This window comes from Pseudochaenichthys georgianus, chromosome 13 (genome assembly GCF_902827115.2).
Source record: "Pseudochaenichthys georgianus chromosome 13, fPseGeo1.2, whole genome shotgun sequence".
Lineage (NCBI taxonomy): Eukaryota > Metazoa > Chordata > Actinopteri > Perciformes > Channichthyidae > Pseudochaenichthys > Pseudochaenichthys georgianus.
This window is the reverse complement of record NC_047515.1, coordinates 24,042,572-24,068,069: the sequence shown is the minus strand read 5'-3', so window position 1 is coordinate 24,068,069 and position 25,498 is coordinate 24,042,572. Positions and strand designations below refer to the sequence as shown.

Here is a 25,498-nt window from a genome sequence, read left to right as displayed (position 1 = left end):
TTTTAATATCCTCACAGGGTAATGCTCTTAACACCTACAGACATGATTGCTACTATGGATGTTTATGGATGTGTGTGTGCCGTTTTAGCTGGGAGAAACACAACAAACGAGGAGCTGGAGAGCATGTTGGAGAGTGACAACCCGGCGATCTTCACCTCCGGGGTAAGTATACAATAATGCCAACAAAGCAAATGTTTTAATCTACTTCTATTCCTCTCATAACTCTTTCCATCTGTTGATCCCTTTTAGATCATTATGGACAATATCACAGAGCAAGCTATGAATGAGATTGAGACACGGCACACTGAGATCATCAAGCTGGAAAACAGCATCAGAGAGCTTCACGACATGTTCATGGACATGGCCATGCTGGTGGAGAGCCAGGTGAAAACATATTCTCTACCTACAGCTCTGTGGTTTGGGGCCCAGCCAAATGCATGTCAACACGAACCTGCAAACACATTCATAAATTGGCGATACATTATCCAACATGGACGCCACTGACGACATAAATAAGACTTAAATATCCAGTTTGTAGATTTAGTTTCTCCCTGTCAGTGGTTTAAAAAAGTGCCTTGGCTAATGCAAAAGTAAATCATTAACCAGCCATCCTGCTGCAGCAGCTGCTGCTTCTCCCCGTCGTGAAAATAACTCTTCTTCAGACAGACGCAACTGGCAGTCAATTTACATACAAGTTGTAGAGCGTATTTCAGTCAGGAGAGACATGTGAATAAACAAAAGATAAAACATTACAACAGATGATATGTGATGATGAATCATGATAAAAAGTCTTCAACGCTTAGATTCTGCAGAAAGGTTTGTAATGGAGGGGCGTCTGCCATGAGCAGCAGCAAGATACTGTTAATCACCCGATGATGATGATGATGATGATGATGATGATGATGATGATGATGATGATGATGATGATGATGATGATGATGATGATGATGATGATGATGATGATGATGATGATGATGATGATGATGATGATGATGATGATGATGATGATGATACGGCAGAGTCTGGGTGGCTGTGACTAAAGAATCTCTGAAAACTTGGCTGAGAAGGGGAGGTTGAAGTGTAACAGCACTAAAGGCAGAGACATAATCTTATGTAATAGGAGACATAAGAAAGATAATAGGCCATCCATGGAGGTGTGTTGCTGTGCTACTGGATAGATGTGACCAGCTGATGAGATCAGCTGATAACATGATTGACAGCCTTAGTTAATCACAGGAGGAAATTATGAGAGAGCATGATGAGAGTAGGGAAAGGCAGGATATTTAATAACCTTGATTTTAAATAACCTGCAGGCCTAAGCATACCAAATATTATTCTTCCTCACTGAACCTATGCTATTTTCATTAGAGTTAATGCAGTGGGTTCATCAGTGCTGAGTGTGTGTCCAGAACAGATGTTGGTGCACGAATGCCTTAAAATGAGCTGATAGGAATTTAGTCATTTGGAGATTTATGCCATGAGTCCATTTGTAATTCTAATTCTAATGCTGCATTCAAGAACTGGGGGAAATATGATGTTGGGGTCTTTCAAATTGGCCACTAATTAGCCTTGATTTATTGTTTTATAAGAGACTTAAATCATAAACAAACTGTAATTTTTGCAGGGTTTTGTAAATTGAAAACACATAATTCTCCTGGGGTAGAAATATGATTATGTTAGAGAACAGAGGCTCTATATACATTGTACGGTGGAACTTGCATCATGCAGTGAGCAGTGCACATCATTGCACGAGTAATATGACGTTCTCTTATAGCTTCTTCATAGACACACATATATTTATTTTTTTACGAGTTGCCTTTACTCTTCTCAGTGAAGTGTCTTGCTTCATGTAAACCTGTATGTCTTGCCTGTATATGTGACTGTGTGATTGTCTTAGCTGAACCCCCACAGAGATTCACTGTTTCCCTCAGAAGAAATACACATTCTGAGTTATGCAAAAGACTCTGAGTCCATGCATAAAAGATAATATGCTAAATGACAAATATGAAAGAACATGGTTGCATTCAAGTGATTTGAATTATAGCACAATGCAATAGCAGACTTCCCCTCATAATTGAAGTGTTGGAGTGATAATTGTGATTACTAACTTTTCCCTTATTAACAGAGCACCACACATTTAAAGATTATAATTCTGTCTTTTGTTAATTCTGCCTTCCTGAGCTTTGCACTCTCTTTTCTCTCTGCTTTCACAACACTGTCATCACCTCAATGACTGTAAGCTCTCGAGAACAGAGAACAGCGATCCCCTCCTAATGCAGAAAGGTAATTTCCGATGATTCCTAATTTGTTCTTTCTTTTTTTATTCTTGAATCACAGTTGCAGTGGATGCATGAAGAACTGTAAGGATTACCTTAGTTGTCACTAACAATTTTCTTTTTAACAATCCTCCATCAATGCTTAATTTGAAATATGGACTTTCTTTATTAATTCATGCTGATTAAAACATGGTAAATCACATTCTGCTTTCACAAGTTAAGCAGAGCAGTATGTTTTCCACAGCAGTTTTTCCCATTCTCACGCATATTGGCATCAATGTAATTAAAATACGTCAATGTAATATCATTCTTATGTGGTTGAAGGTGGTATCAATGTGAGCTCTCACCAACACTATGACTGTGTCTCTTTTTTATTGTTCAGGGTGAACTGGTGAACAACATCGAGCGAAGTGTGCTGGGCGCTCAAGAATATGTGCAGCAGGCAAAGGACAACATCCCAAAATGCAAAAAGTTCAAAAAGACAGGCAAACGGGTGAGATTGAAAATGCATATTCAACGAACTGACTAATTATTTCCTTTCTCCCTTTCTGCTTCCCCTTCTCTCTACTTCTCATTCTCACCCATTATTCCTCCCTCCCCTCCTCTCCATCTGTATCCATTCCTCTTTCTACTCCTGCCTCCACATCTGGCTCCCTCTTTCTTCTTCCTGTCTGCATGTCTTCCACACCTCCTCTTTAACTAACCTCTCCTAGGGGGAAATGATAGACCGCATAGAGTACAATGTGGAGCACTCAGTAGACTATGTGGAGAGGGCAGTATCAGACACTAAGAAGGCGGTTAAATACCAGAGTAAAGCCCGGAGGGTGAGTCTCATATACCACGAAAAAATGCATGTGCACAGACGTGCTATCACATGAATAAATCACTTCTGATCGTTGCATGTATTGTTGGCAGTGTGGAACTGTGGACAGAGTGTGTGCATGTGCTCTGCATGGTGAGCATTTGTGTCGTGAGTGTAATCTACATTTTCTACAGCAGTGATTTCAAACCAGGGGTATGTGTTCCCCAGGGAACCTAGCTGCAGTTTCCAAGGTGTAACCTATATCTAAAAACAAACAAACAAAATAACACAACTGAAAAACCACTTGCTGCTGAGAATTTGTGAAATCTGATAAGTAAGCAGTAGGATGAGCTAAATAAATAACTTAAAGAAGGGATGCAGTTTTTGAATGTCCAACATCAACCTCCTTGTCAGATTTCGCTGGAACGACTGGGCTACTTTTCATAAAAAGGGTTATTTACTGCTAACTTCATTTTGACAACCTGCACCACAGTGGAACAACTCTGCCACCTCCTGGTGTAGACAGCAACACTCAAAAGTAGAGGAATTTCATACAACCTTATTTACAAAAGGGTCATCTACATGATTTTATCCCCACTCATAATTAAAGACTAGTATTTTTCTTTCTTTGCCTACTTTTGATATTACTCTCAGTTTCTCAATCGTTCTCTTTCTTTATCCAAAGAATATGTGTCTGACACAATGCGCTCCTTTCCCCCCATCCAGAAGGTGATGCTGATAGCGGGTTGTATTGCAGCAGGTGTGATCGTCCTCATTATTTGCCTCGCAGCTGGACTCAGTTAGGACCCCTAGAAATCCATACAGAGCAGACACAGCGGAGTCGATGCCTCCCTCAGTGTGAAATGTAGAAAGTGAGCTCTGTCTTGCGCAGTCAGTTTCTGCTAACTGCTAAAGACAGTCGAATAGTATGTAATCAAACATTTTACATTTTATTTCACATACAGTTTTTATATATATATATATATATATATATACTTTTTTCAAATACCTTGAGGAACTTTCTTGTGCTTTGTGTCTGCTTGTGTCATGATTCACATACTTTTGTCATGTGCTTGTTCTGCATCCTGTATGTATGTTTTGTTATACATACACAACTCTGCAGAGGTGTGATTTTATTAATTGATCATTTAAAAAATGGTCTTGAAATAAGAGCAAAATATTTTTTAAGTCATAAAATGTTTCCCTTTATAAAGTATTAAGGAAATATTTCTACTGTTTGGGAAATACACTAATTTGCATTTAGGTGAGATGATGTGTAACAACAAGTTGCATAACGTTTTCTTAGCATAGAGCAGTGACTTCTGATGTTATTCACTTATTAAAAAAGTTTCCTGTTTTTTGGGAAAGTTTGAAACATATAAAATATTTATGGTTTACTTTTTTTAAAGTGTTTTGCAGTACCACGAGTACCCATCGCACAGATTGGCAACTCGGCTGATTAGCATAAAAGTATTTCTTTTGACATTTCTTTTTGGAATTCAAATTAACTGAACTTTATCGATGAGCTTAAAGACATGCTCATACAGTATGTGTGTGTTTTTTTACCTTTGGACATAGCCACACACTTTTCCCCTTTATTATTTAAATTAAGCTAAGCTGACCAGATGCTGGCTTCAGCTACTCGTTTACAATAGTGTGGTATCAATCCTCTCATATAACTTTTTTTCATACTCAAAGAAAGAAAAAATTGACAATCTTGGTAAACATCGAGCCGGTGTATAAGACTGCTGTAAGCCTTTTTCTTGATGTAGTTCCACGCATATTATACAAATAGTGGCTTTAAATATGAAAAAGATTCACATTTGTGGATTGTGTAAATACATGTTGTTAAATTATTTATGTTTTTTAAAGTAGATGATGTGGAAATGCTTCTTAACCACAGTCACATTCCAAAACATCCTCAGATACATTAAAAGTATTTATCCAAATCTGAATGTTGTCTTAATTAATAAAACATCTTGTAACATGTGTTAAAATAAAATACAAATCATATATCTAACATGTTTTCCTCTGCTCCCCATTTGCTGCCATGGATGACTGTTTTTCTGTTCTTGTTTACACTTTACAGAAGAAAATTATGATTATTATATGCTGTGTGATTTTGGGAGTTGTCATTGCCTCTATTGTTGGGGGAACGCTGGCTTAAACCTCAACCACAGTCACACAAAGACACACAACCACACACACACAACAGTGCAAAAATACAACCGATACACATTTTCTGTTTCCTGTTTTCATAAATGCAAAGTTAAAACATGTTTAGCGCAAGGTGCTTTACATTACTGACACATTCTGCGCACGGCGTACAGGGCCAGATGTGTTTTCGCATGAGTTGCTACTTTGTAAATGTGTGGTGCTGCTAACGGTTTATCTGAGTGTTGAATGTTGTCAACAATATAATGATGTTTCCCAAAGTGAATTCTTGAATGAAAAGTTACTTAGCGACTTGTAACACTATACTAATACATTCCAACTTCCAAATATGACAGTTATTCAGTTGTAAAGTATATTTTGTGTTGTACAGGCAAAAATATGGGCCACTAATCTGCAGTGTTTTCGGAGCCACGTTATCTATAGATACATATTTATTTTTATTGTACTCTCTATCTCTGATGTCCTCTACCTCCCTTCAAAAGCTCTGCATGGTTTGGTTCACTGTAAAGTAGTGTTTATTTTCTTTTGCAAAGGGGACGACGTGTTGGATATTTTGCTTGTAGAAATGTCACACTGCCAAGTATCTTTTGTCGTTTAACTTCACTCATCTGGCCTAAACAGTTGTGTTACGACATGCTCTATTCTTGTGTGCATTGGAAAGAGGATATGTTCATTTGTAGTTTCATGTTTGAAAGTACTGAGTGGGATGAGAACATGAGCGTTTGATATTAACCACCTGTGTCTTTGTTTTGTATAAAGTGTAAACAGACTCGCAGCCAGTATGTTCAAATAAACTGTTCAAAGTCTAGTCTGATATGGATTGGTAATTCTGTTCTGTAAGTGGCAAACCCTTGTTGTTTTATGTATTTTTATAAACCACAAGCTTTAAACAGAACATATCTGTCAAGCTACTTTATTTTTATGAGTGAACATGGTGCGTCAGTGAAAGCATGAACTTAAAGTAGCCCTGTTAAAGACTCTCATGACAAGCACAGACTGTACCCATGTGACCATGTTGCCTACTCAACGTGTTGCCTTTGTGTGGTATTGTAATGATCGTTTTGTTTGTTTAATATGAGTTTATTTTTTATTTTCAAGTAAAGTTTGTCTGAAAAATCCCATACAGAGTTTGTGCATTGATTTGACAAAGACATGATGTTTAGGTGTTTAAAATGGAAATTATTGTATTTTTAAAAACAGTTTCATAACTGTGGCATTTCTGATAAGTCTTAAGTCGCAGTTTCAGATTTATGAAGAAATGTTTCATAGTTTACATGTTAGCTGTTGTGTTTATCTGGGTGTAAACTGTAATGTGTGGACGTTTGGTGGGCCTGTAAGTATAGATTAAATAATCATCATGATCAGAGTAAATGTTGTCACACGTTATTCATCTGGTTTCTCATTTTAGCCAAACCCAAACACAGACAGCAGGTTTTATAATTCTGAGGTTTGTTATATACTGGATGTTGTCTTTACGGAGGGAGGCTCTTGTGGTGTCTGTTTAAAGCGATGGTGTGAAACCATCTGTGGTATGTGTTGATGTTAAATAGCCAGGTCCATCTACAACTGGTGAGGAAACATTGATTGATGCTATAACGTGTGGCCAAAAAAAACATTTAATTTCTCTCCTTTCCATGAACCTGTTCAGTTTATCTAATATGTGTATATAGGTCAGAGTGGCAAACAAAACAAAACTTAGCATCACTACCTTATAGTGAAGGATTAATACATTTTCTGCTTATGATTTGTTTTCTTCGTAGCCAGAATATTGATGAAGTATTGAGTATCTGCTCCCACACGGTTAATGTAATTTAAAAATATATATGTTTTAAGAAAAGTTAGTTTTGAAAGTGGAAATGCTTTGGAATTTTCAAGCAAAATGACACTATATACAAAACCAATAATTAATAAATCAAATGATTACATACTGTGGTGGTGCATCAACACTGCAAGCATATTATTAGCTACCGTTATTATCCCATCACTATCACTGTGCTTTATGATGAACGTTTTAGTGAAAACATAAAATTCTACTTTGTTTTATATGTAGACCTGAGACATCAGCTAAGGGCAGTTGAAAGTCTTTCAATTAGTGTACAGTTGTATTAGTGTATAAAATAATGTAAATACATGTTTTGTTTTTACAAATGTAATGTTTAACATCAGTTATTATTTGTTTGCTTTTACTGTGAGGAAAGTGTTAATGGACAGTAAAATGTCAAAAGGACATAGTTGCCCAACAAAAATGGGAAGTAAATCCTTACAATAAGAGAAATAAATTGATATTAGGCGTCTTTGAGCAACTGATAAAAGCGCTTGATGAATAAAATGTATTATTATTCTAATTATTATTATATTGTATGCGTGTTCAAGATGACTGAAAAACACTGAGTTCATGAGCTGGGTTAACGTGGTCCAAGGGTCTTCAAAAAATGTGAGAAATGTATATATTTCTGAATTCAAAAGATGGGGTATTTCCTGTGGGTCAATTCTGTTACATCAAGATGGCTTTTTTTTACGAAGAAGGTTGAATATAGGCTGAAAATTCACATTTCACTTTATTTACATTAATGGGGTTTAGTTTGAATAAAGACATGACTAAGTCTGAACTTGATGTTGTTATTTGACCAAGTTAAATGCTTTTGGCTACATGTTCATGTAGCCAAAAGCCCAGGGTTTTACTTTGTTTAGGTTTATTCACATTGTGTGACCCACAACTGCAGACATTCCAACCTGTTTGTTAAAGAAAACCATGTTTGTGCTGAATGTTGATGTCCTACTCAAGTAAGGACACAATTTAGAGATAGTAAAGTTTATTTGTATTTTAAAACATGGACAAAATGAATACAAACCATAAAAAGTAAATGCCCATTCCATATGAATATTGCACCTATGTTCCAAAAAAAGGCTTAAGTGAGATTAATTATGCACCTTAAGTCCCTAAAATAGTCCCTGCATGGTCAATAAATGCCACCAATTGTGTCCCTTTCATTAAAAGGCTTTCACACAACCAATTATATAAAAGTATAAATGATGATATTGATAAATGATAAGATTTCATCTATTAACAATTAGACGAAAGGCCCCTGGACACAGACATGTAAAAGGCCCTACTTTAAAAGAGCCAAACACCAAGAGTAAAAGAAAGTCAGTTTACATCTCTTCATTTGCCATGCGTCTCTTAGCAGTCTTTTTTGCTCTGCCCCTTTAACCCTTTGGCCTGTACTTGTTAGGCCCATTCAGTAATTCATCCATAAGAATGTTTCTATTTCATTTTAGTAACTCTATTGCATGCATATAATGTGGCTACCAGGCACAACAGGGAAACGACAGTAAATCCGGCCTCAGATGCCTGGAAAGAAGTAGAAGCGCCTTGTCAGAGTGACTCTGTCTTTGGTCGGCATCTGTCTTTTGTTGTTCACGGAAAAGTCCTCGAAACGTTGCATGACCTGTATGTTTCAAACAAACAGTGTATGAAATTAACAAAACAAATAAACCCAGAGCATCAGTATTACTGCTTGTTAGGTGGTGTTTGCCTCACAAAAGGCTATACTTTCCACTTACTTTTCTGAAAAGTTCTTCGATGTCATCCATGTGTGCAGAGGTGTTCAATACCTCCACAAAATACTGGATGAGAAGAGACCCACGATCTGTTTGTCTGTATGAGACAGTATCTGTAGAAAAACATTAAGCTTTAATAATAATAATAATAATAATAATCACTGTTACATCTGAAAACATTTTTAATTAACTGACCGGGAGTGCAGGACAGAAGAGCAAGGAAATCTTTTTCTTTGATTACATATCGCACACCATCCTCCTCAAATTCTTCATGGCCAGTATTATGTGAGGCATCGTCACAGGACAAACCGTCTTTAACCAGCACTGAACCTCTCTTTTCTGAAACACATGCGGAATACTGTTAATACACTGCATGAGAGCACCACTCACTCAAAGACAGTAAACAAAACATTAGCTGACTGCTAAATTAAATGATATTGATTTGTTGTATCGGGGGAATAGAGGAGACCTCCTCTGCAGGCCTGGATGAGGATGATCTTGGGTTTGTCCAGCAGCGCGGGACATCTCTCCGGACCCAAGTGATGGTAAATGTTGTTGATGCAAAACTCATCAGGTTTGTCTTTTTTCCACCCAACACCGAGGACAGCTCCCAGTTTCCCATGAGACATGATTACCACCACCACGCTGTCTGTCTCTTTCAATTTCTTATGTTTGGAGAACTCAATCACAGCAGCATCAATTTCCTGGGAAACACAAAAAACTCAGACATCAGTTTCTGTATTGCTTAATCAACCAGACAAGGGATGAATGTATTTTTGTCAAATTACCTTTCCCGTGAGGTCAGTGAGTTTCACCACTTCGTATCCCAAAGCAACGAGCAGTGTGTCCATGTTCTCCTCGTCCCTATCAGCTCCCTTTCTGTTTAAACTGGTATCAGTAAACGTTATGTTGGTGATTAACAGGGCCAAACGATGCCTAATGGAATTTTCGGCCGCAGGGTAAGTCTGAAAAACAAATTTAAAAGGAAAGAATTATACTATACTGTATATCTGATTATATATCAAGTGTAGAATTGAACAAGACATCAATTAAAAAACACCTGACACAGCTTTTATGAACAACTTACATCTCTTTGACCCTGTTTCCCTGTCCAGAAGGCCTTGGTGGAAGGAATCAGAGTGTCTGAACATTCCTGCTCCAGCTTTATTTCTGGAGCTGCAGCTGCAGCTGCAAACAGCAAAACATTTCTGCTCACAACGATGTACATTAATGTCAAAGTATAATATTAGTTTGAATCTAAATAGGGTGAAGATGTCTCTACAGCTGAACTGTGTCTGCTCACCTGGCTGAGCAGGTTTCCCAGAGGAAAGACCGAGTGAATCATAAAGTGTTTGATCTCTGCTTTGAAGGAGAGCGATCATCTTCCTGCTGGCTACATCTCCTTTTCTCCTAACTGTGTCAATGAGAGCACGTGCCTTATCTTTCGTGCTAGGATTCTCCTCAAGAATTGAGTCCTTCTGGCCATCATTCAAGACACCAACCTCTAAAAGGCCGTCCAGGAGCTCCTTGATCAGTTCTTTGTTCACGCTGTCCACAAACTTAACCCTAATCCTGTTCAGCTCATCTAGAAGAGGCAAAAAAGTTACATCGTTAACCCCCCTGTTGTGCAGCCTGATGGCTACAGGCCACTAACATTGATAAACATACCATAGCATATTGTCACTGATATAAATGTGGTAAAGTCATTACCACAAAGTTATATGTTATACAAAAAGCTGATTGGTCGAAATTAGTTATACATTAAAAGGCTAAATGGTATTGTTTTATTTTCATTGTATGTTTTACATATGGACTAACAATGACCCATATGTATGTCTGTGTACTAGGTCAAAGTCATTGTGCAGTACGGGTTACTTTTTAAATGGGTTACATTGTTAACCCCTGGTCGTGCAGCCTGATGGCTACAGGCCACTAACATTGAATAAGCATACAATAGCATATTATCACTGATATAAATGTGGTAAAGTCATTACCACAAAGTTATATCCTCCTGGGACCCGAGGAAAAAAAAGTGTCTTCCAATTTCTTTTCTTTTTGTGATTTCCTACCTATTTAGGGTTAAAAAACATCTTGCAATTTAGACTTTTTTTTATTTATTTTAGTTTAAAATGTTACAGTATGTCCACTGTAGAGGACGTCGGGACCATATTAGTTTGAAAAGACAGCCAAAATTAACAGATGGACTATGTAACGTATTATGGTTATAGAGTGATATTAATACAATAATACATTCACCTTTATTTAAAACATGAATAAGTAATTGATCTGAACATTGCTGTTTATTTGGTCAATACAAAACTAGCTTGTTTTTTGGTGAATCTTTCCAGATCTTTTAAGACTTTGTAGTTAATGTAGTTGGAAAGTACCTCATTGACTCCAGTCGGCACGGGCTGTAGGGTCATCTTGACTAATTTTATGGATGTGGTCTCCATTTGACCTGCTCATAGAAACAAAGCTTGCATTCCTGAAGCAATTCTCATTTTTCATGGCTCCACTTAAAATAAAAACAACAATAAGACATACGTGCTACTCTTGGCCCACAGGGGGCCATGTCTTTCCAGCTCGTCCCTATCTGTCTCCATGTATCCATCTGTGCGCTCATGGAGCATCCTGCATCTTCCCCCCCCTTCTTCTTGACCCTCTTCTATCCCAGGTGTGAAATCCTCATCTCTCTCATCATCTGAGAGCTCAAAATCTTAATCTCCCTGAACTATCTGGTACAGAAAATGTCTGCTTCAGTTCCGTCTCCTGCAACAATATTGAGTCATAAAGTCCATGAAGATAGTCCTGACGTCCACTAGAATGGACATTTATAAAAGGGCTGTTATTTGAAAACTTGAATTATTTAATTGCTTTCAGAACTAATTATATAGTTCCTCACATGTTAATAAACAACAATATATATGATTTTTATGGTAAAAATTACAATTATTCAACAATATTTGACTTCTCCTGCTTCTATACAATTTTGTTTTTCGTATGCCAGCCATTTTGGATGAAAAGAAAGAGGAACTTCCCAGCATGCAATTTTAACCAATGACATATCACTGGAAAGACCAGGATGTCCTCTGTACAGCACATCAGGGATTGATAGATTAGCTCAAAAGAGTAAAAGGAGATGCATGTTAACAAAATGTCCACTACAGTGGACATTTTCAATGGGCTGGGTCCCAGGAGGATATGTTATACAAAAAGCTGATTGATCGAAATTAGTTATACATAAAAAGGCTAAATGGTATTGTTTTATTTTCATTGTATGTTTTATATGGACAAACAACCGCAGAAAATAGGACGGATATGAGCGCCAGCAAAGTGAAACTAACAGCACACGTCACGGTACAGAAATGCAGGATTACTCAAACTTTACTTTGACAGACTTTGTAGATCAATTTAATGTATGCAATCACGTTCCTCACCTCTACCCTCCTCATTGCCCTCAATACCACTTACAGTAAAAACAGATCGGGTACATTACGCTTGCGATCGCCTCCATATTTCCGGCAAATGCACAAAAGTTACTTTTAAAGTTCATTTAGACCGTGAACTCTTACCTGCCATTTCTCAAAATTGTCGCAACACACGGCAAGTTACACGTTACGCGCTCCACAGTTTCCACAGCCTGTGTACAGGGAGGTACGGGTGCGTAAACTGGTGGAGAGGAGACGTTTCCTACTTTGCATGATCAGTTCCGCACAGGACTGAGATGTATTACTGCTGCAGTTGTACAATGTGTGGCTCAACCCACAAATGCTATCCAATCGTCATTGGAGAGTTGTAGACGTAATACAGTTTACAATGTTCAGTTTGCATGAACATGAACATAGACAACGTATGGAGTGAAGGATTTAATGTTGTGTGGCATTTAAAACGTGTTGAATATCCCTGCCAGAACGGGTGTGTTTATTGAAGTTTTTTTAGATGCTATAGTTTGAAATCTGCAAGATAGTTTTATGTTTTCTGAACAATTATGTTTACAAAATGTGCCAGATAATAAGGGCCCATAATCGCTGATGGTTTAATTATAATAACACAGTATCACCATGAACTTGAACACTATCTTTTAACAAGTAATTCAAACTTGTAACTGAAGCCCTTAAAAACCCCACAACAGACACACTATCGCAAAGAGATAGAGCAAGTATGCAGAGTATGAAAACATGTGATATGAACACTAGTCCAGTTTATGACAGCATGTTTGATTGTCCAGTTATACAGATTTGGAAAAAGAGTTAAAGAATGTTCCTTAGTTCTGTGGGTATACCTACTGTATATGTGCTGCCCAATAGGAAAAGGCTGTCTGCCAAAGGTACTTTTTCTATAAGCTTTTTTACAATTGTATATAGTAACATGTCTGCAAATTGTATAATGTTTTCCCAGTTTAAGAAACCATATTTAGTTCAAATCCGTGTTCATTGTAATTACATAATATGGGGTCTTCTGCTTGGTTGTTAAACCAATAATAATTTGTTAGTTGATTTATTTATTTATTTTAATTAATAAGATGATTGAGGTTTTCGGTTTTTTATGCTTTAATAAAATGAGTTTAAATGGAAATAAAGCGTGTTAATAAATTATATATTTTTAAAGAATTACTTTTTTATGCTCAGGTGAAAAAATTGTGATGTGAGTGAAATTGCTAAATAATGAATGATGAGCATCTTCATTTACCTTTTCCTCTGTCCAAAATGCATCATCAGTATTAGTGTGAAAGAGCAGTTCTGCTCCTCTTGAGAAACTCTCTGCAAACAGCAAAACACAAAATCACTGCTTTCAACATGAAATATGTTTCTGTGCTAGTAATATTGTATTTATATTACTGTCAACAAATCCTGTCAGAAGAACAAAACCTTCAATGAACTGATACTACCAACAACTTTTAGACAACGCCTGATGTATTTTCATTCTCCATTCAATGAGCAACATTGTTGCACTGTGACATTTTCCTTATTCCAATAAACATGAATACTGTTTAGTCAATCTCCTAATACTGTAAGTGTATTAAAAATAGGATTAAGTTCTCCCTACCTCATGCACGTTGACACATATATTTATCTACAACACTGTTAAGAATTCTTCATGTTCAGATGGTCTTATTTGAAATGGGCTATTATTTTGTTATGCAGATGTTTCTGTTTGAGCCGTTCATACTTTATTATGTTCATGCTTTCGCAGCATTGCAGGAGTCTGACAAAGAAGTCACTGATGATAAACTTCTCCATTTCTCCATCTCTCCATTTCCCCAATCCTCCAATTCCCCAATTATTCTCTTTAGGTCTATTATTCGTGCATGTACAACAACATGATCTACCGTATGTACCATCCATGTCCTGACAAGTAAATACATTTAAAACCATCTGATGAGTCTGTGCTCTCTGACTGGAGCCCTCTTGTGTTCGATTATCCACAACACCAGCTTAATACCCAACAAACACATTTGAACATGACAGCATCAAAGTCGGTTGTCACACAACTTCAATAGATTTATGATGAAGAAATGTCGACCAGTTCAACTAAACAGTGTTACCCAGAGAACATCTTTCTGCTGGCTCCATCTCATTTTCTATCTTAAAGTCAAAGCGTTCCACCACAGTAATAATAAGGTGGATAATTGCAATGTGGAAACGCTAGAAGGCACTACCACCTGCATTGTGACATACTAAAAAGGACAAACAACTTCTTCTTTTTTAAATGTCATTTACAAACATTTAAGGCACTTATTTTCAGTCAAAAGTACTTGGTTTGAATGGTACATTGAATGGTACTTAATACAGTTTAGATATAATACAATAAACAATTTAGGAGAAACAAGACAGACACAAGAGAAGTCAACAAGAGCAAAACAAATAGCTATTTTTCCTATAGGACATCATTTCCAGAATGAGATTTGGTCACAAAGCGCTAAATAGCATTTGTGTTCTTTATGAAAAATGCATCAGGCAAATGTGAATATTAAAACACTTTATTTGCAATGTCCAAAATACCAGCAAGACCGTTTTTAGCAAATATAAAATAGATTTTGCTAAGGAGTACAGGGGATGTAGCATACAGGGCAGTATTTTATTTTAAAAGGACCATTATACCGTGCTGATCTGCACTACATTCCAGAAGGTGGCGGTAAATGCACCTAAAAGCTGTTTGCCATCCGCCGTTAAAACAGCAGAAGAAGAAGAAGAAGAACTGACAGACAAAATGGCTGAGGGACGAAGCTAGCTGCTCGGCTAATGTAAACATCCACCTACATTAGACTGGAGCTGGAGCGACGATAACGTTACGCGATAGCTTCGTCACACTGTGAATGAGAGTGTATGTTGACACAAAACTCACGTAGACACTTATGCACGTTTATTAACAAATCGTTGATTCATGTAGTTCGCTTAGCTAGCTAAGTTAGCTATGTAATTAGCACAGGTAAACACTGGTAGCTAGCTGCAGATTAGCTTGTATATTGCGTTTTTGAGTAACACTTCTGTGGACATGCTTGTGTAGCGTTACAAAACATTATAGCATCATTCAGGATGGTATGTTTTAAGACAACGCTGTTTTGAGAGGATATTCAGTTATTGAGTTGCTGTAACTGAGAAAGCTGTCAGATAGGCTAATGCTAACAGGTCATCACAACTAGAGACATTCTGTTTTACTCGATGTATTGTGTCTAAAAAAATAAATCAAGTTAAAGCCGTCAGGGCCTAGGTTAACGTTAGCACGTTTGACCATGCTACAATAAAACTACTGTAGATTTTCGCCGGTTTTGTTAACGACTGTGGTGGGTTTTGGACTTAGCTTAGTTAATGATAGTTAACCAGTCAATGCAGTAGATTCAATCATGAGTGGCACATTAAATGGATTAAAAATCAGCGGGTTTTTTCTTTTTCTACACACGACAATTCTCCTTTTTACACTTCATTGCTGTTGGCACTCACGTTTGTTTTTTGTTTTTAAAGTTGTCTGTCTTCTTGTGGCCCCAGCAGTGTTTTAACTTCTAAGGATGATGAGCCAGCGGCGTGGGATCCATCTGGACCAATCAGAGCTGCTTTGCACAAAAGGATGTGGTTTTTATGGCAACACTGGCTGGCAGGGCCTGTGCTCAAAGTGCTGGCGAGAGGAGAATCAACGAGAAAAGCAAAATCAGATTAAAGAAGACTGGGCACTTGCTGAAAGGTTCGTCTGTCTCTCTGTGATCCCGAAGTACAGTGTCTTTTGTTCCTTTATCCCATCATTTGTCATTCCATCTGAACAATACCGCAGTTACTCTGTCTTCTTCCCCCAGGCTGCAAAAAGAGGAAGAGGAAGCATACACAAGCAGAAATCAAAAGGCCCAATCACAGCCTACCATCACACCCTTTGGCAAGTTCGTGGAAAGAAAAACTAAGGAAAAGTCCAGCAAAGTCAACACAGTTACAAAGTTTTTTTCTCCCTCCTCAAAAACACCACCAAAAAAAGGTACATACTTAACTGCAATTGATACATGTCATTTATCAAACTTTTTAACTTGTGGTAATATTAATGTTGTATTCTAGGCTTAGTACCTTGATCCCCTACTCAAGAGTCTTTTTTTAAATACAATGACATTAGTCATTCTCTTCTCTCATATCTCTTCTGCATGTGGCAGAAGAGATATTAGGAGAAATGCTTTAGGGGTTTGTAGCTTTAATTAAAGTAATGTAATGTATTTTCCCAGATTCTCCTTTTGATGCTCACTCCAGCCCAAGCCCCAGCTCCTCCACAAGCCGGCACTCCTCTGTGGACAGTGACCATGCGACGAGAGAGTTCATTGATTTCCTCAAGCCTCTGAAGTCTGGCAGGGAGATCTTCAAACAGTGCCGGGCCTTCACTGAGAGCATGGTCTATAAGCGTGTGAGCTAGAGTGGATTACTCATCATGTTTATGAGTTTAATGAGCTTGTAGGAACCATTTCATCCTTATGTATGATTAGTTTTGCAAATATAGACAACCTGTTAACAAATTACTTTTGATTTTGTTCAAGTATAGCAAGCAATGTTAGCAATAAAGATGTTCAAGTCATTTGGGATTGACCATGTGTCTACTCTCCACCAGTGTTAATTATTATACTGTTCACTGTGCAACACCAACTGTCACACATTTGTATTAAAGTGAAAACAAGTTTTTGTAAATATATATTTGGGATTTTTGCACCTTCAGTCATTGAAGGAGTTGTCATTATGTTAACATTTAAAATAGTCTGAAATTGCACCATTTAAACTAATAACATGGTTAAAATGTTGTGCTACATATTGTATTACTGTGTCATATGTGGCCTAGGTTTAAATGTCTATCCCTGTACCATTAAAGTATTTTAAGTTGATATGCGAACTAATGTAATCTGAATCTTTAATTTCTATTTGCTCAGGACATGGCAGCTGATGAGCTGTCAGAGTGTGTGCAGGATTTCTACCAGAATCTCTCAGACCGCCTCCACACCCAATTCAAAGGTACTGCCTAACTCTTACATTTCAGTAGAATATAAATAATTAATATCAGTAACATTAGCACTGTAATAAGCTCTGTATATCTTTGATTTATGTGCCTCCGTTCCTAGGTTCATCAGATCATGTAGAGAGTGTTATGGATGAAGTAGAGAAGTACATGATGACTCGTCTTTACAAAGAAGTCTTCTGTCCTGAGACTACAGACGATGAGAAGAAAGACCTTGCCATTCAGAAGAGAATCAGGTTAGCAAACACGATGATGTATTATTCCTAAGTTTGCTACTCAATTATTAATTTTTTCGGGATCCCTCCTGAGCACAAAAATACAATTGCAGGTGAAATTGCAACCTTTTCTTACGTTATGGTGTTCTGCTACAGAGCCTTGCATTGGGTCACCATTGAGATGCTGTGTGTTCCTGTAGAAGAGGAAATCGCTGAGGTGTCCGACAGTGTAGTCAAAGCCATCACAGGTACGTTTTTTACAGAAGGACAACACGTTATTATTTTGGCAATAGAGATCCGCTAACATTTTCAGATTAAACGACTTCTCAAATCTTTGCATCATTTCAGATGTGATTGAAATGGATTCAAAGCGCGTGCCCAAAGAGAAGCTGTCGTGCATCACTCGCTGCAGCAAGCACATCTTCAACGCCATCAAAATCAGCAAAAAAGAGGCTGCGTCTGCGGATGACTTCCTCCCCACGCTCATCTACATTGTGCTGAAAGCAAACCCTCCAAGACTGCAGTCCAACATCCAGTACATCACCCGCTTCAGCAACCCCAGCAGACTGATGACGGGAGAGGATGGTTACTACTTCACTAATCTGGTGAGGAAATGAGGACAGTCTTGTAATTATGATGTTTGTGTTTGTCCCTAAATCTATATGTTTCCAAATGTTTTAAGTTATGGTGATATGAAGCTATGCGGTGCAGTTATACCGATAGGCAACCCATTTATGTCAATGTGATCTGGCGATACAACCGACACACCTTTATGCAACTCAATACAGTTCAATGGTACCACTAGCACAGTTGATGGGAAAGTGATTTAAGGTTATAAGTGGTCTTAACAACAATTGCATACATATATATATATATCAGGGTTTCCGTTAGCCGGTAATTACCGTTTTTTAGCTGGTAAAATTGATATAAAAAAACTGTAAATTCAAAACCTGCCGGTCAAAATGTCCGGTAATAATTAGGGAGGCTCCGATCGATCGGCCGCCGGTCATTATCGGCCGATATTCACTCTTAATAGTTTGATCGGTGCTCTCTATAAAGTCGATCAGGAGAGCTGGATCTGATCGACTTGGACATAAACGCGAGTGAAGTGTAACCGGACGCGAGAGAGAGATCAGATCAGCTGCTGAGTCTGACGGAGACACGCAGCTCTGCATGATCACCTGAAGCTCCGCCCGCTGTTTAGCGAGCCGGATACTGACCGGCTGTCAGGAGGGAGAGAGAGAGGGAGAGAGGAAAAAGAGAGGCTCCGTTCCTCCCGTGTTATTATTTAAACTTAATGTAATCTTTTGAATAATGTACTTCATCTACTACAAGTAGTTTGTTTCAATGTAATAATTATGTTGTTTGTGGAATACATTTTTGAAAAATGAATCTGAAATGTTCGATCTGTTACGATTATAAACTGAAGCAATGTAAAAACGAGCCCCATTAACTGAGTTTTAATCATCAGCATATCCAGTCATAGTGCAGTAATTACCTGCTAACGGAAACTCTGCTACACAATTATTATTATTATTATTACTATTGAAACATGACTGTTAAGTTTCGAATTCGTCCGGTAAAATAAAGTATTTCCGTACATTTGACCGGCAACAAAAAATCCTAGTGGAAATACCCTATATATATATATATATATATATATATATATATATAAACTATATATATATTGATAAACGTAAAAGAGGGTTGATAGGAAATGATTAAAAAAGCAACAAAGGTCCCTGATAGGACTAACTTTCCGATCGGGGGCCAGCTTTTTGCTCTGTTGTTTTTCTGGTGTAGTCTGTAACTTTTTTTTTTTTTAAGTATACATTGGTCATATTCATCACTCATTTTAAAATATATGCATGAACTGTTCAGTAAGGGCAAAATACAAAAAAGGTCATTTCTGAGGACATCCAGAGGTGAGATTTGCGGTTAATGACCCCCCCACGCCCTCTCTCTTCAGTGCTGTGCGGTGGCCTTCATCGAGAAGCTGGACGGCCAGTCTCTGAACCTGAGCTCTGAGGAGTTTGACCACTACATGTCGGGCCAGGCCTCCCCCTGCTGGCCACAGCCGGGCGGAGCGTCCTCCAGCTCCCCGGGCAGCGCCGCTCTCAGTCAGGTCCACAAGGGGCTGGACCTGCTCACTGGGCTGGGGCAGAGGCAGGAGAGGGTCCTGGAGGACGCCCGCCAGCTGGAGAGCGACCTCATCGACTGGACGGATGAAGTGGAGCAGAAGGTGCAGAACGTTCTGGAGAGCTTTCCCCTAGAGACAGAAACCCCTGCTCCTCCCACAGCGAGTGGGACGGCTGTTTCAGCGGCGTCAGCCATCGACTCTGATAACGTGGAGAATGAGCTCCTGCCCCCCCCGCTGACACCGCAAGTCTTTGCTGGTTGATGTGAAGAGCTCTGCTTAAAAAAAAGAAAAGAAAACCCTCTAGAAGCTTTACTCCACCTTCACCCTTCCCTTATGTTAAATGTTTCTGTCCGTGTGCACATACAGGAGACACTCCAGCCATCCCTTCTCATCCCTGCAAGAGGCCCAACAATTACACACAGAACATTTGAATAAAATAAGTTAATATTTTGGCATTCCGGTAAAGTACACTTATTTGCTTTCATGCAGAAAGTTAGATTAAAAGATCATTAACCTTCATGTACAGTCAACATAAAGCTGAGAGTAAAGGCTTGAAACAAGAGGTACACTTTTAGCAGGACCCTTTCCAAAGGTAACACACATCCGCACACTAGCACCTCGAAATCTCACTTAACATGTTACATTTTTTGTTGTTTAGTATGAAAAAAAAGGTGTAAAAACAAGACCTTTTTTTGTCGCCTTTGGACAGAGTCAGGGTAGTTTTTCCCGTTGCAAAGCTAAGCCTAAGTGTCAAAGCTTTTGCTCACTCTTTTGTTGGACAGACGTGGGATTGGTATTGATCTTCTTATCTAACTTTAGGCATATTTGTGAATAAGCATTTCCGAAGAGTTCCGGGAGCCAAGTTCACTCCAAGCATTTTGTTACAGATGCGATGCGGCCTCTGAGGTGAAGACGTTCTGCTTCTCTTACATCTTCAGGATAAGCGTATTTGTTTAACCCAGCCATGTCCTTTGTTGTTCCCAGGCTTTAGTAATATTACCCCAGTGTGCTACTACTGTTGCTTCCTCAAAGTGAGATGCAGACTCCACTCCAAGCTCTTCCTGAAACACATCTGCAGTACCTCAGTACTTCTCCATCCGTAGTGTCGTACTTACATGCTTTCCAAAAGGAAAATTGGGTGGATGTGATTTTTAATCATTCTTCTGTCATTTCTCTTTTTTAGGCATGTTTTTTTGGTTATGTGATGAGGTCACTAAGGGGCAGGGGCTCAAAGGGTCACACACACAACCTGACCTCTAATAACTTGACAGGAAAGTTCAGTCACATTTCTTTTTGGCAAAGGAAATGAAGGAGTCTGAATAATGCGAAACTTAACTTCCCTTGTGACTTGTTCTGTGATTACTGTGTACCTCCCTGTCTTTCAGAGAAATGTGTGTGTGGCAGATTTGCATGCGGGCAAGTGTGTGTGAATGTGAGTGTGTGTTTCATGGGCATGTTCCCTTACTGTCTGTAAATCATTTAGTCCTCGCAGCTGTGTGTTTATGGAAATGTTGGTCTTGTTTTCATGGCAGACCTCTCACTCCAGTCATAGGCTGGATGTACAGAAGTGATTTTATTTTTCTATAGAGAGGCAGGTATCAATTATTTTGGATGCAATAGAAGACATAAAGCCTGTAATATTTACAGTAGTAGTCTTGATAAAGAATATTGCTTGAAGACATGTTACAAACATTATGATTGAATGGTAACATTCTCAAATACTCCTAGAGGTTATCATAAACATGACTCATCGTGACAGGGTTTTTTTCTTTTGCTCTGTCAAGGCTTTTGGATTTCAGAAGTAAAAAGACGGTGCAGTTTCCCAGAAACCTGCGTCATAGAAATTGTTCCAAGGCCGGTTGCTTTACTAGTTCAGAAGAATAAACATGAAATAACCAATTTAATATATTTGAAAGCACTTTTACTCTGTATGATTTTTAAAGCTTCTATTTCAGAAGTATATTTAATGAAGGAACTAATGGCTTTATTCAGTTGAAGGGTCGAAGGAGAGTTGGTGAAAACAGCCTTTGTGTTTGGCCGTCACAATCGAAGAATTGTTTGGGATAGGCAATTTTTTTTCCTTTGCTCATGAGATAAGGTTTCCTTTAGTTGCCAGATTTTAATCTGTTTATCTTTCTTTGCAGCACGTATAGTCAGTGTGCAGTTGCTGTCCAATTTTAGTCAAATATCCACCTTTTAATGCAGCCTTAAACAATAGCTTGAGTAACTTCATATTGCACTGTAAACAGAAGCCATTATCAGGTATTTTAAGGAAGTTTAAAACATAATCTTTGTAACCTTATAGGTTTGTAAATGTAACACATTGGAGAAATTAACTGTCTTTTATTTAAATGTAACTTATTATTGGGGCAGTATTGGTATATTCACCTCTATGGGTGTGTGATGAATAAAAACTGAAAATGCACGTGCTGGTGTGAAGTTCCTGTTCATCGAGTTTCACATGACTCACACTTCTGCATGCTAGATATAGTAAAGACCTTGCATGCAGAATGTATCAATTTACTTAGTTTATAATAAAAGGATAAATAAAAAGCATAGTAATTGTAAACGCTAACAAATGTAACACTTCTGGTATTCATGAACCTGTTTCCCAGCAGATTATCACATTCCTCCCTCTTGCAGACTAAGAGTTTATGATCTTATTAAATAATATCAGATTTGCTTAGAGTCATGAATACATCTAAATACAATGAAAAATGACAATTTTACAGTGGCAGAAATAACCATCAAAAAAGAACCAATCAACCATTTCATTTGTTTAAATAGCATTCAAAAGCTACACCAATGAAGTACCGTTATAGTTTTTCTGAGTAAGACTAATCCCTTGTGTATCTTTCAAAAATGATCTTTTTATTAAAATATGCTCTTTTCTTACTATTCCTCGAGCTGTCTGTTTGAGTACAAACTGAATTTTGGACAAATATGACTAACTTTGCACTTAAAGATTGTGAAATAGTCCTTCGTATTAATAATAAGAAACAAAGGTAGTGATGTTGAAAACATAACAGAAACAATTAATTAAAAAAGCTGACTATAATTTCCATAGATTATTGAGTTTATGAAATTGCAATAACAAAACATATTAGGAGAGATTTAAAATAAGCTTTGATTTAGTTCATTTACAACAATATTAATTGTTCTGTTGCATTATTACTCATTTCTATTGAAATTCAGAATCCGAAGAAAACAAGGGTGTGTTAGTTTCACTTCCTTTTGGCTTTTCCCAAATGTTCAATTGAGTAAACCTCAGAGGGTTTCAAGAAAATGGATTAGAGATTAGGAAAATATAACAATATAATTGTAAAAAATGTATCACAAAAGGTGATGGTTCCCTTCAATTGTAATGCCAATCCGTTTGTGAGAACTTTATAAACTTCAGAAATGCAAGTGTTGTTTAAAGAAAATGGGGATATCCTGTGTGACATGTTTAAGCTGATAAAAAAAACTCATTAGTGCGAATGCTGTTTACAGCATTCCACTATAGTGCTTCAAATCTTTATTCCGCTTAAACTTACTATTTCAGCCAATACTTTGGCACTCCATAACTTCAGCTTATTTTCAGCTACAGAAACCATTCAAATATTAAACTATTCAGCCTGTTCAGGAATCGATGGGAAACCTTCAACTTTTTCAAAATATTTCATACTTTTTGAAATATTCAGCTTTTACACAACACATACACAGACACACACACACACTCTCTCTCACACACACAGACACTCGCTCTCTCTCACACACACACACACACACACACACTCACACACAGACACACACTCTCAAACACAGACACACACACAATCTCACACACACACACACACTTTCAAACACACGCACACACTCTTATGCGGCTTTCACACCAGCGCTTTTCAGTTTCTAGCTCCGAGCGGGAGCTTTTCTGGTTCAGCTCCGGTTTCCCTTTTCAGCTCCCGCTCTGTGCACACCGCCCACTGGCGCCCCAGAGCTGCCCTTGCTGCGTCATGACGTCACCGTTTACATTGCTGATTTGCCCCCCAACGGAAGCCATTACGGCGCTCACAACAACAACGTCGGGTCGATGATCGTGTTGCTTTTAATCACACGAAGCCAGAATAAATGGAATAACGACTTCTCCAACCTTATACTTTGCTCCAGAGTGCCGTGGTTCATTGTTTATTAATGTGTTTCTGCAGCATTTACCGACCGCTGCAGTGCTGCTCTTCCACGGAGTGTATTCTCCCGTTAGCTCCCGGTTAGCTCACACTGCAGCGGCCGCTCTAAAGTATTCACTGTCCGACTCACACAAGCAGCTGATGCATATCCCCAGTTCCCCTTAGCCTAAGTGAATGTGTGTCAGTCTGAATTGACACTGTTTGGTATCACAACGCTGTTATGAAAGTTTCTCTGGTATAAAACGGGTGATGTTAGCATAGCAACCGAAGCTAAACTGACTACTTGCATCCGATAGCTGCAATAATACAAAACAACACGTCTGCCTCTCTCCACAATGATCGATAACAGCGAACGGATGGTCAAAGTAAGGCACAAATAAACAGAATCACACGAAGCCTGGTTAGTGTTGCCTGACTTTATAAAGTGTGTTTATAGGCACTACTGCTTGTAGGCAGGCATAACAGTCGACCCATGGGAGGTGGGTTTAGTTTCCTGCACGCCTCGACGTAAGGGAGACGTAAGCGACGTCACCTCTTAGCTCCAAAGCTCTTGCCTCTGGACCGACAATTTTTTGGAGCTGGAAATGAAGCGGATTCCGGAGCTAAGAGCCGGCGCAGCTCCGGTGTGAACTGGAAAACCCGGCGCTTTTCAGGCTCTAGCTCCGAGCCGGAGCTGAAAAGGCGCTGGTGTGAAAGGGGCAAGACACACTAACGGAGCGTCCACACTACAGCTCCAAAAATAGCTTGGAGCTGGGCGTGTCTGGAGCTTGGGGATTTTATTCAAGCAACACGGCCAACAACCAATCACATGAATCTCCCGCCCCCGACATACAAAGCAAAAACCCCCGGGGATTTTATGCGAGCAATATATATATAAACTCCCCAAACAGGCGAAAACCTACCAGTTTCCCCCACTGTCTCTGCCACCTCCCTCCATGCCTGGTTCCTCCGGTTTGTATCCCGGGAGGTGAAGAGGGTCTGGTCATACAAAACCGGGTGATTCGCTACGGCGATAGTTAGTTTCTCCTCCGACTTTTTTTGAAAATATAGAAATGAACGGCGGGATATCTCTCCCAGCTTAGACGCGGTTTGATTGGCTAGCGCTTCAGCTGTCAGATTTTGGGAAACGGGATTTGACGCCTCGCTCGGCTACCCACAATTCAGTTCGGCGAAAAAGCGCGGCTACGTGACGTCATCCCATTGAAAGTGAATGGGCAGCTTGGAGCTGCTTGGAGCTTTCGACGCTGTAGTGTAGACGGGCCGTTAGACACACACACTCTCTCTCTCTCTCCATAGTTTTTGAACGGGTGGCAAAATGGTCAGATATATAACTCAATGCATTCTTATGGGACGCAGTGCTGCAGTTGGTTGTCTCTGATCTCTGGACACACACACAGGTGTTCTGATTGGGTGTTATGAGTAGGTGCTCAGGAACAGAAACAAACACTGACAGACTGGACTTTAACAGACTGTCTCAGCCTATTCTTTTCTGTCTGATGGAGACTTCATACTGACTTCAAAAGGTTACACATATTTTATACATTATTGGTGACGTATGGTTTTAGTCGAAAAGTTTGCAGTCAAAATATTCTGCTGCTTTCCCAAGCCTTTTTACTTTCTTTTCTCATCTTAATACAAATTCATTCACTACTACTTACATCTGATATTTAACTCCTTCAGCCTAT

The 25,498-nt window shown here is 38.6% G+C and overlaps 3 protein-coding genes across 9 annotated transcripts in view; 2 read left to right on the top strand and 1 right to left on the bottom strand.

Annotated features, from left to right (window-relative positions):
• Positions 1–6,374, top strand: part of LOC117457272 (syntaxin-1A-like) — a 58,559-nt gene extending 52,185 nt beyond the window's left edge. Inside the window, exons 7-10 of one of the 4 annotated variants that reach the window (XM_034097243.1) lie at positions 89–162; positions 250–384; positions 2,990–3,100; positions 5,168–6,374. In XM_034097243.1, coding sequence (XP_033953134.1) covers positions 89–162; positions 250–384; positions 2,990–3,100; positions 5,168–5,245 — 398 coding nt within the window. In that variant the 3' untranslated portion in view covers positions 5,246–6,374. Of the gene's footprint in view, positions 1–88; positions 163–249; positions 385–2,658; positions 3,101–3,804 lie in introns of those variants that run through there. The other 3 variants (XM_034097245.1, XM_034097244.2, XM_034097246.2) reach the window with 3 other exon arrangements.
• Positions 6,375–8,049: 1,675 nt separating this feature from the next.
• On the bottom strand, positions 8,050–12,549 carry LOC117457271 (caspase a-like). Of its 2 annotated transcripts, none has more exons than XM_034097242.2 (8): positions 12,387–12,549; positions 10,118–10,399; positions 9,902–9,996; positions 9,603–9,779; positions 9,284–9,518; positions 9,010–9,153; positions 8,818–8,927; positions 8,050–8,702 (listed from the first exon to the last, which is right to left on the bottom strand). In XM_034097242.2, exons 1-8 carry the CDS (start codon positions 12,391–12,393, stop codon positions 8,598–8,600), a joined length of 1,155 nt encoding a protein of 384 aa, XP_033953133.1. In that variant the 5' UTR covers positions 12,394–12,549; the 3' UTR covers positions 8,050–8,597. The 2 variants fall into 2 exon arrangements, with proteins under 2 accessions (XP_033953133.1, XP_033953132.1); XM_034097241.2 differs by having other exon boundaries at positions 9,902–10,002; positions 12,387–12,548.
• A 2,058-nt stretch (positions 12,550–14,607) lies between these two features.
• Positions 14,608–22,069, top strand: LOC117457270 (rab5 GDP/GTP exchange factor-like). 3 transcript variants are annotated; one of them, XM_071205186.1, is made up of 9 exons: positions 14,608–15,058; positions 15,801–15,993; positions 16,103–16,275; positions 16,514–16,689; positions 17,204–17,285; positions 17,393–17,525; positions 17,661–17,752; positions 17,853–18,109; positions 19,474–22,069. In XM_071205186.1, exons 2-9 carry the CDS (start codon positions 15,821–15,823, stop codon positions 19,903–19,905), a joined length of 1,518 nt encoding a protein of 505 aa, XP_071061287.1. In that variant the 5' UTR covers positions 14,608–15,058; positions 15,801–15,820; the 3' UTR covers positions 19,906–22,069. The 3 variants fall into 3 exon arrangements, with proteins under 3 accessions (XP_071061287.1, XP_033953130.1, XP_033953131.1); XM_034097239.1 differs by having other exon boundaries at positions 15,046–15,138; positions 15,804–15,993; XM_034097240.2 differs by having other exon boundaries at positions 15,048–15,138.
• Positions 22,070–25,498: the final 3,429 nt, after the last annotated feature.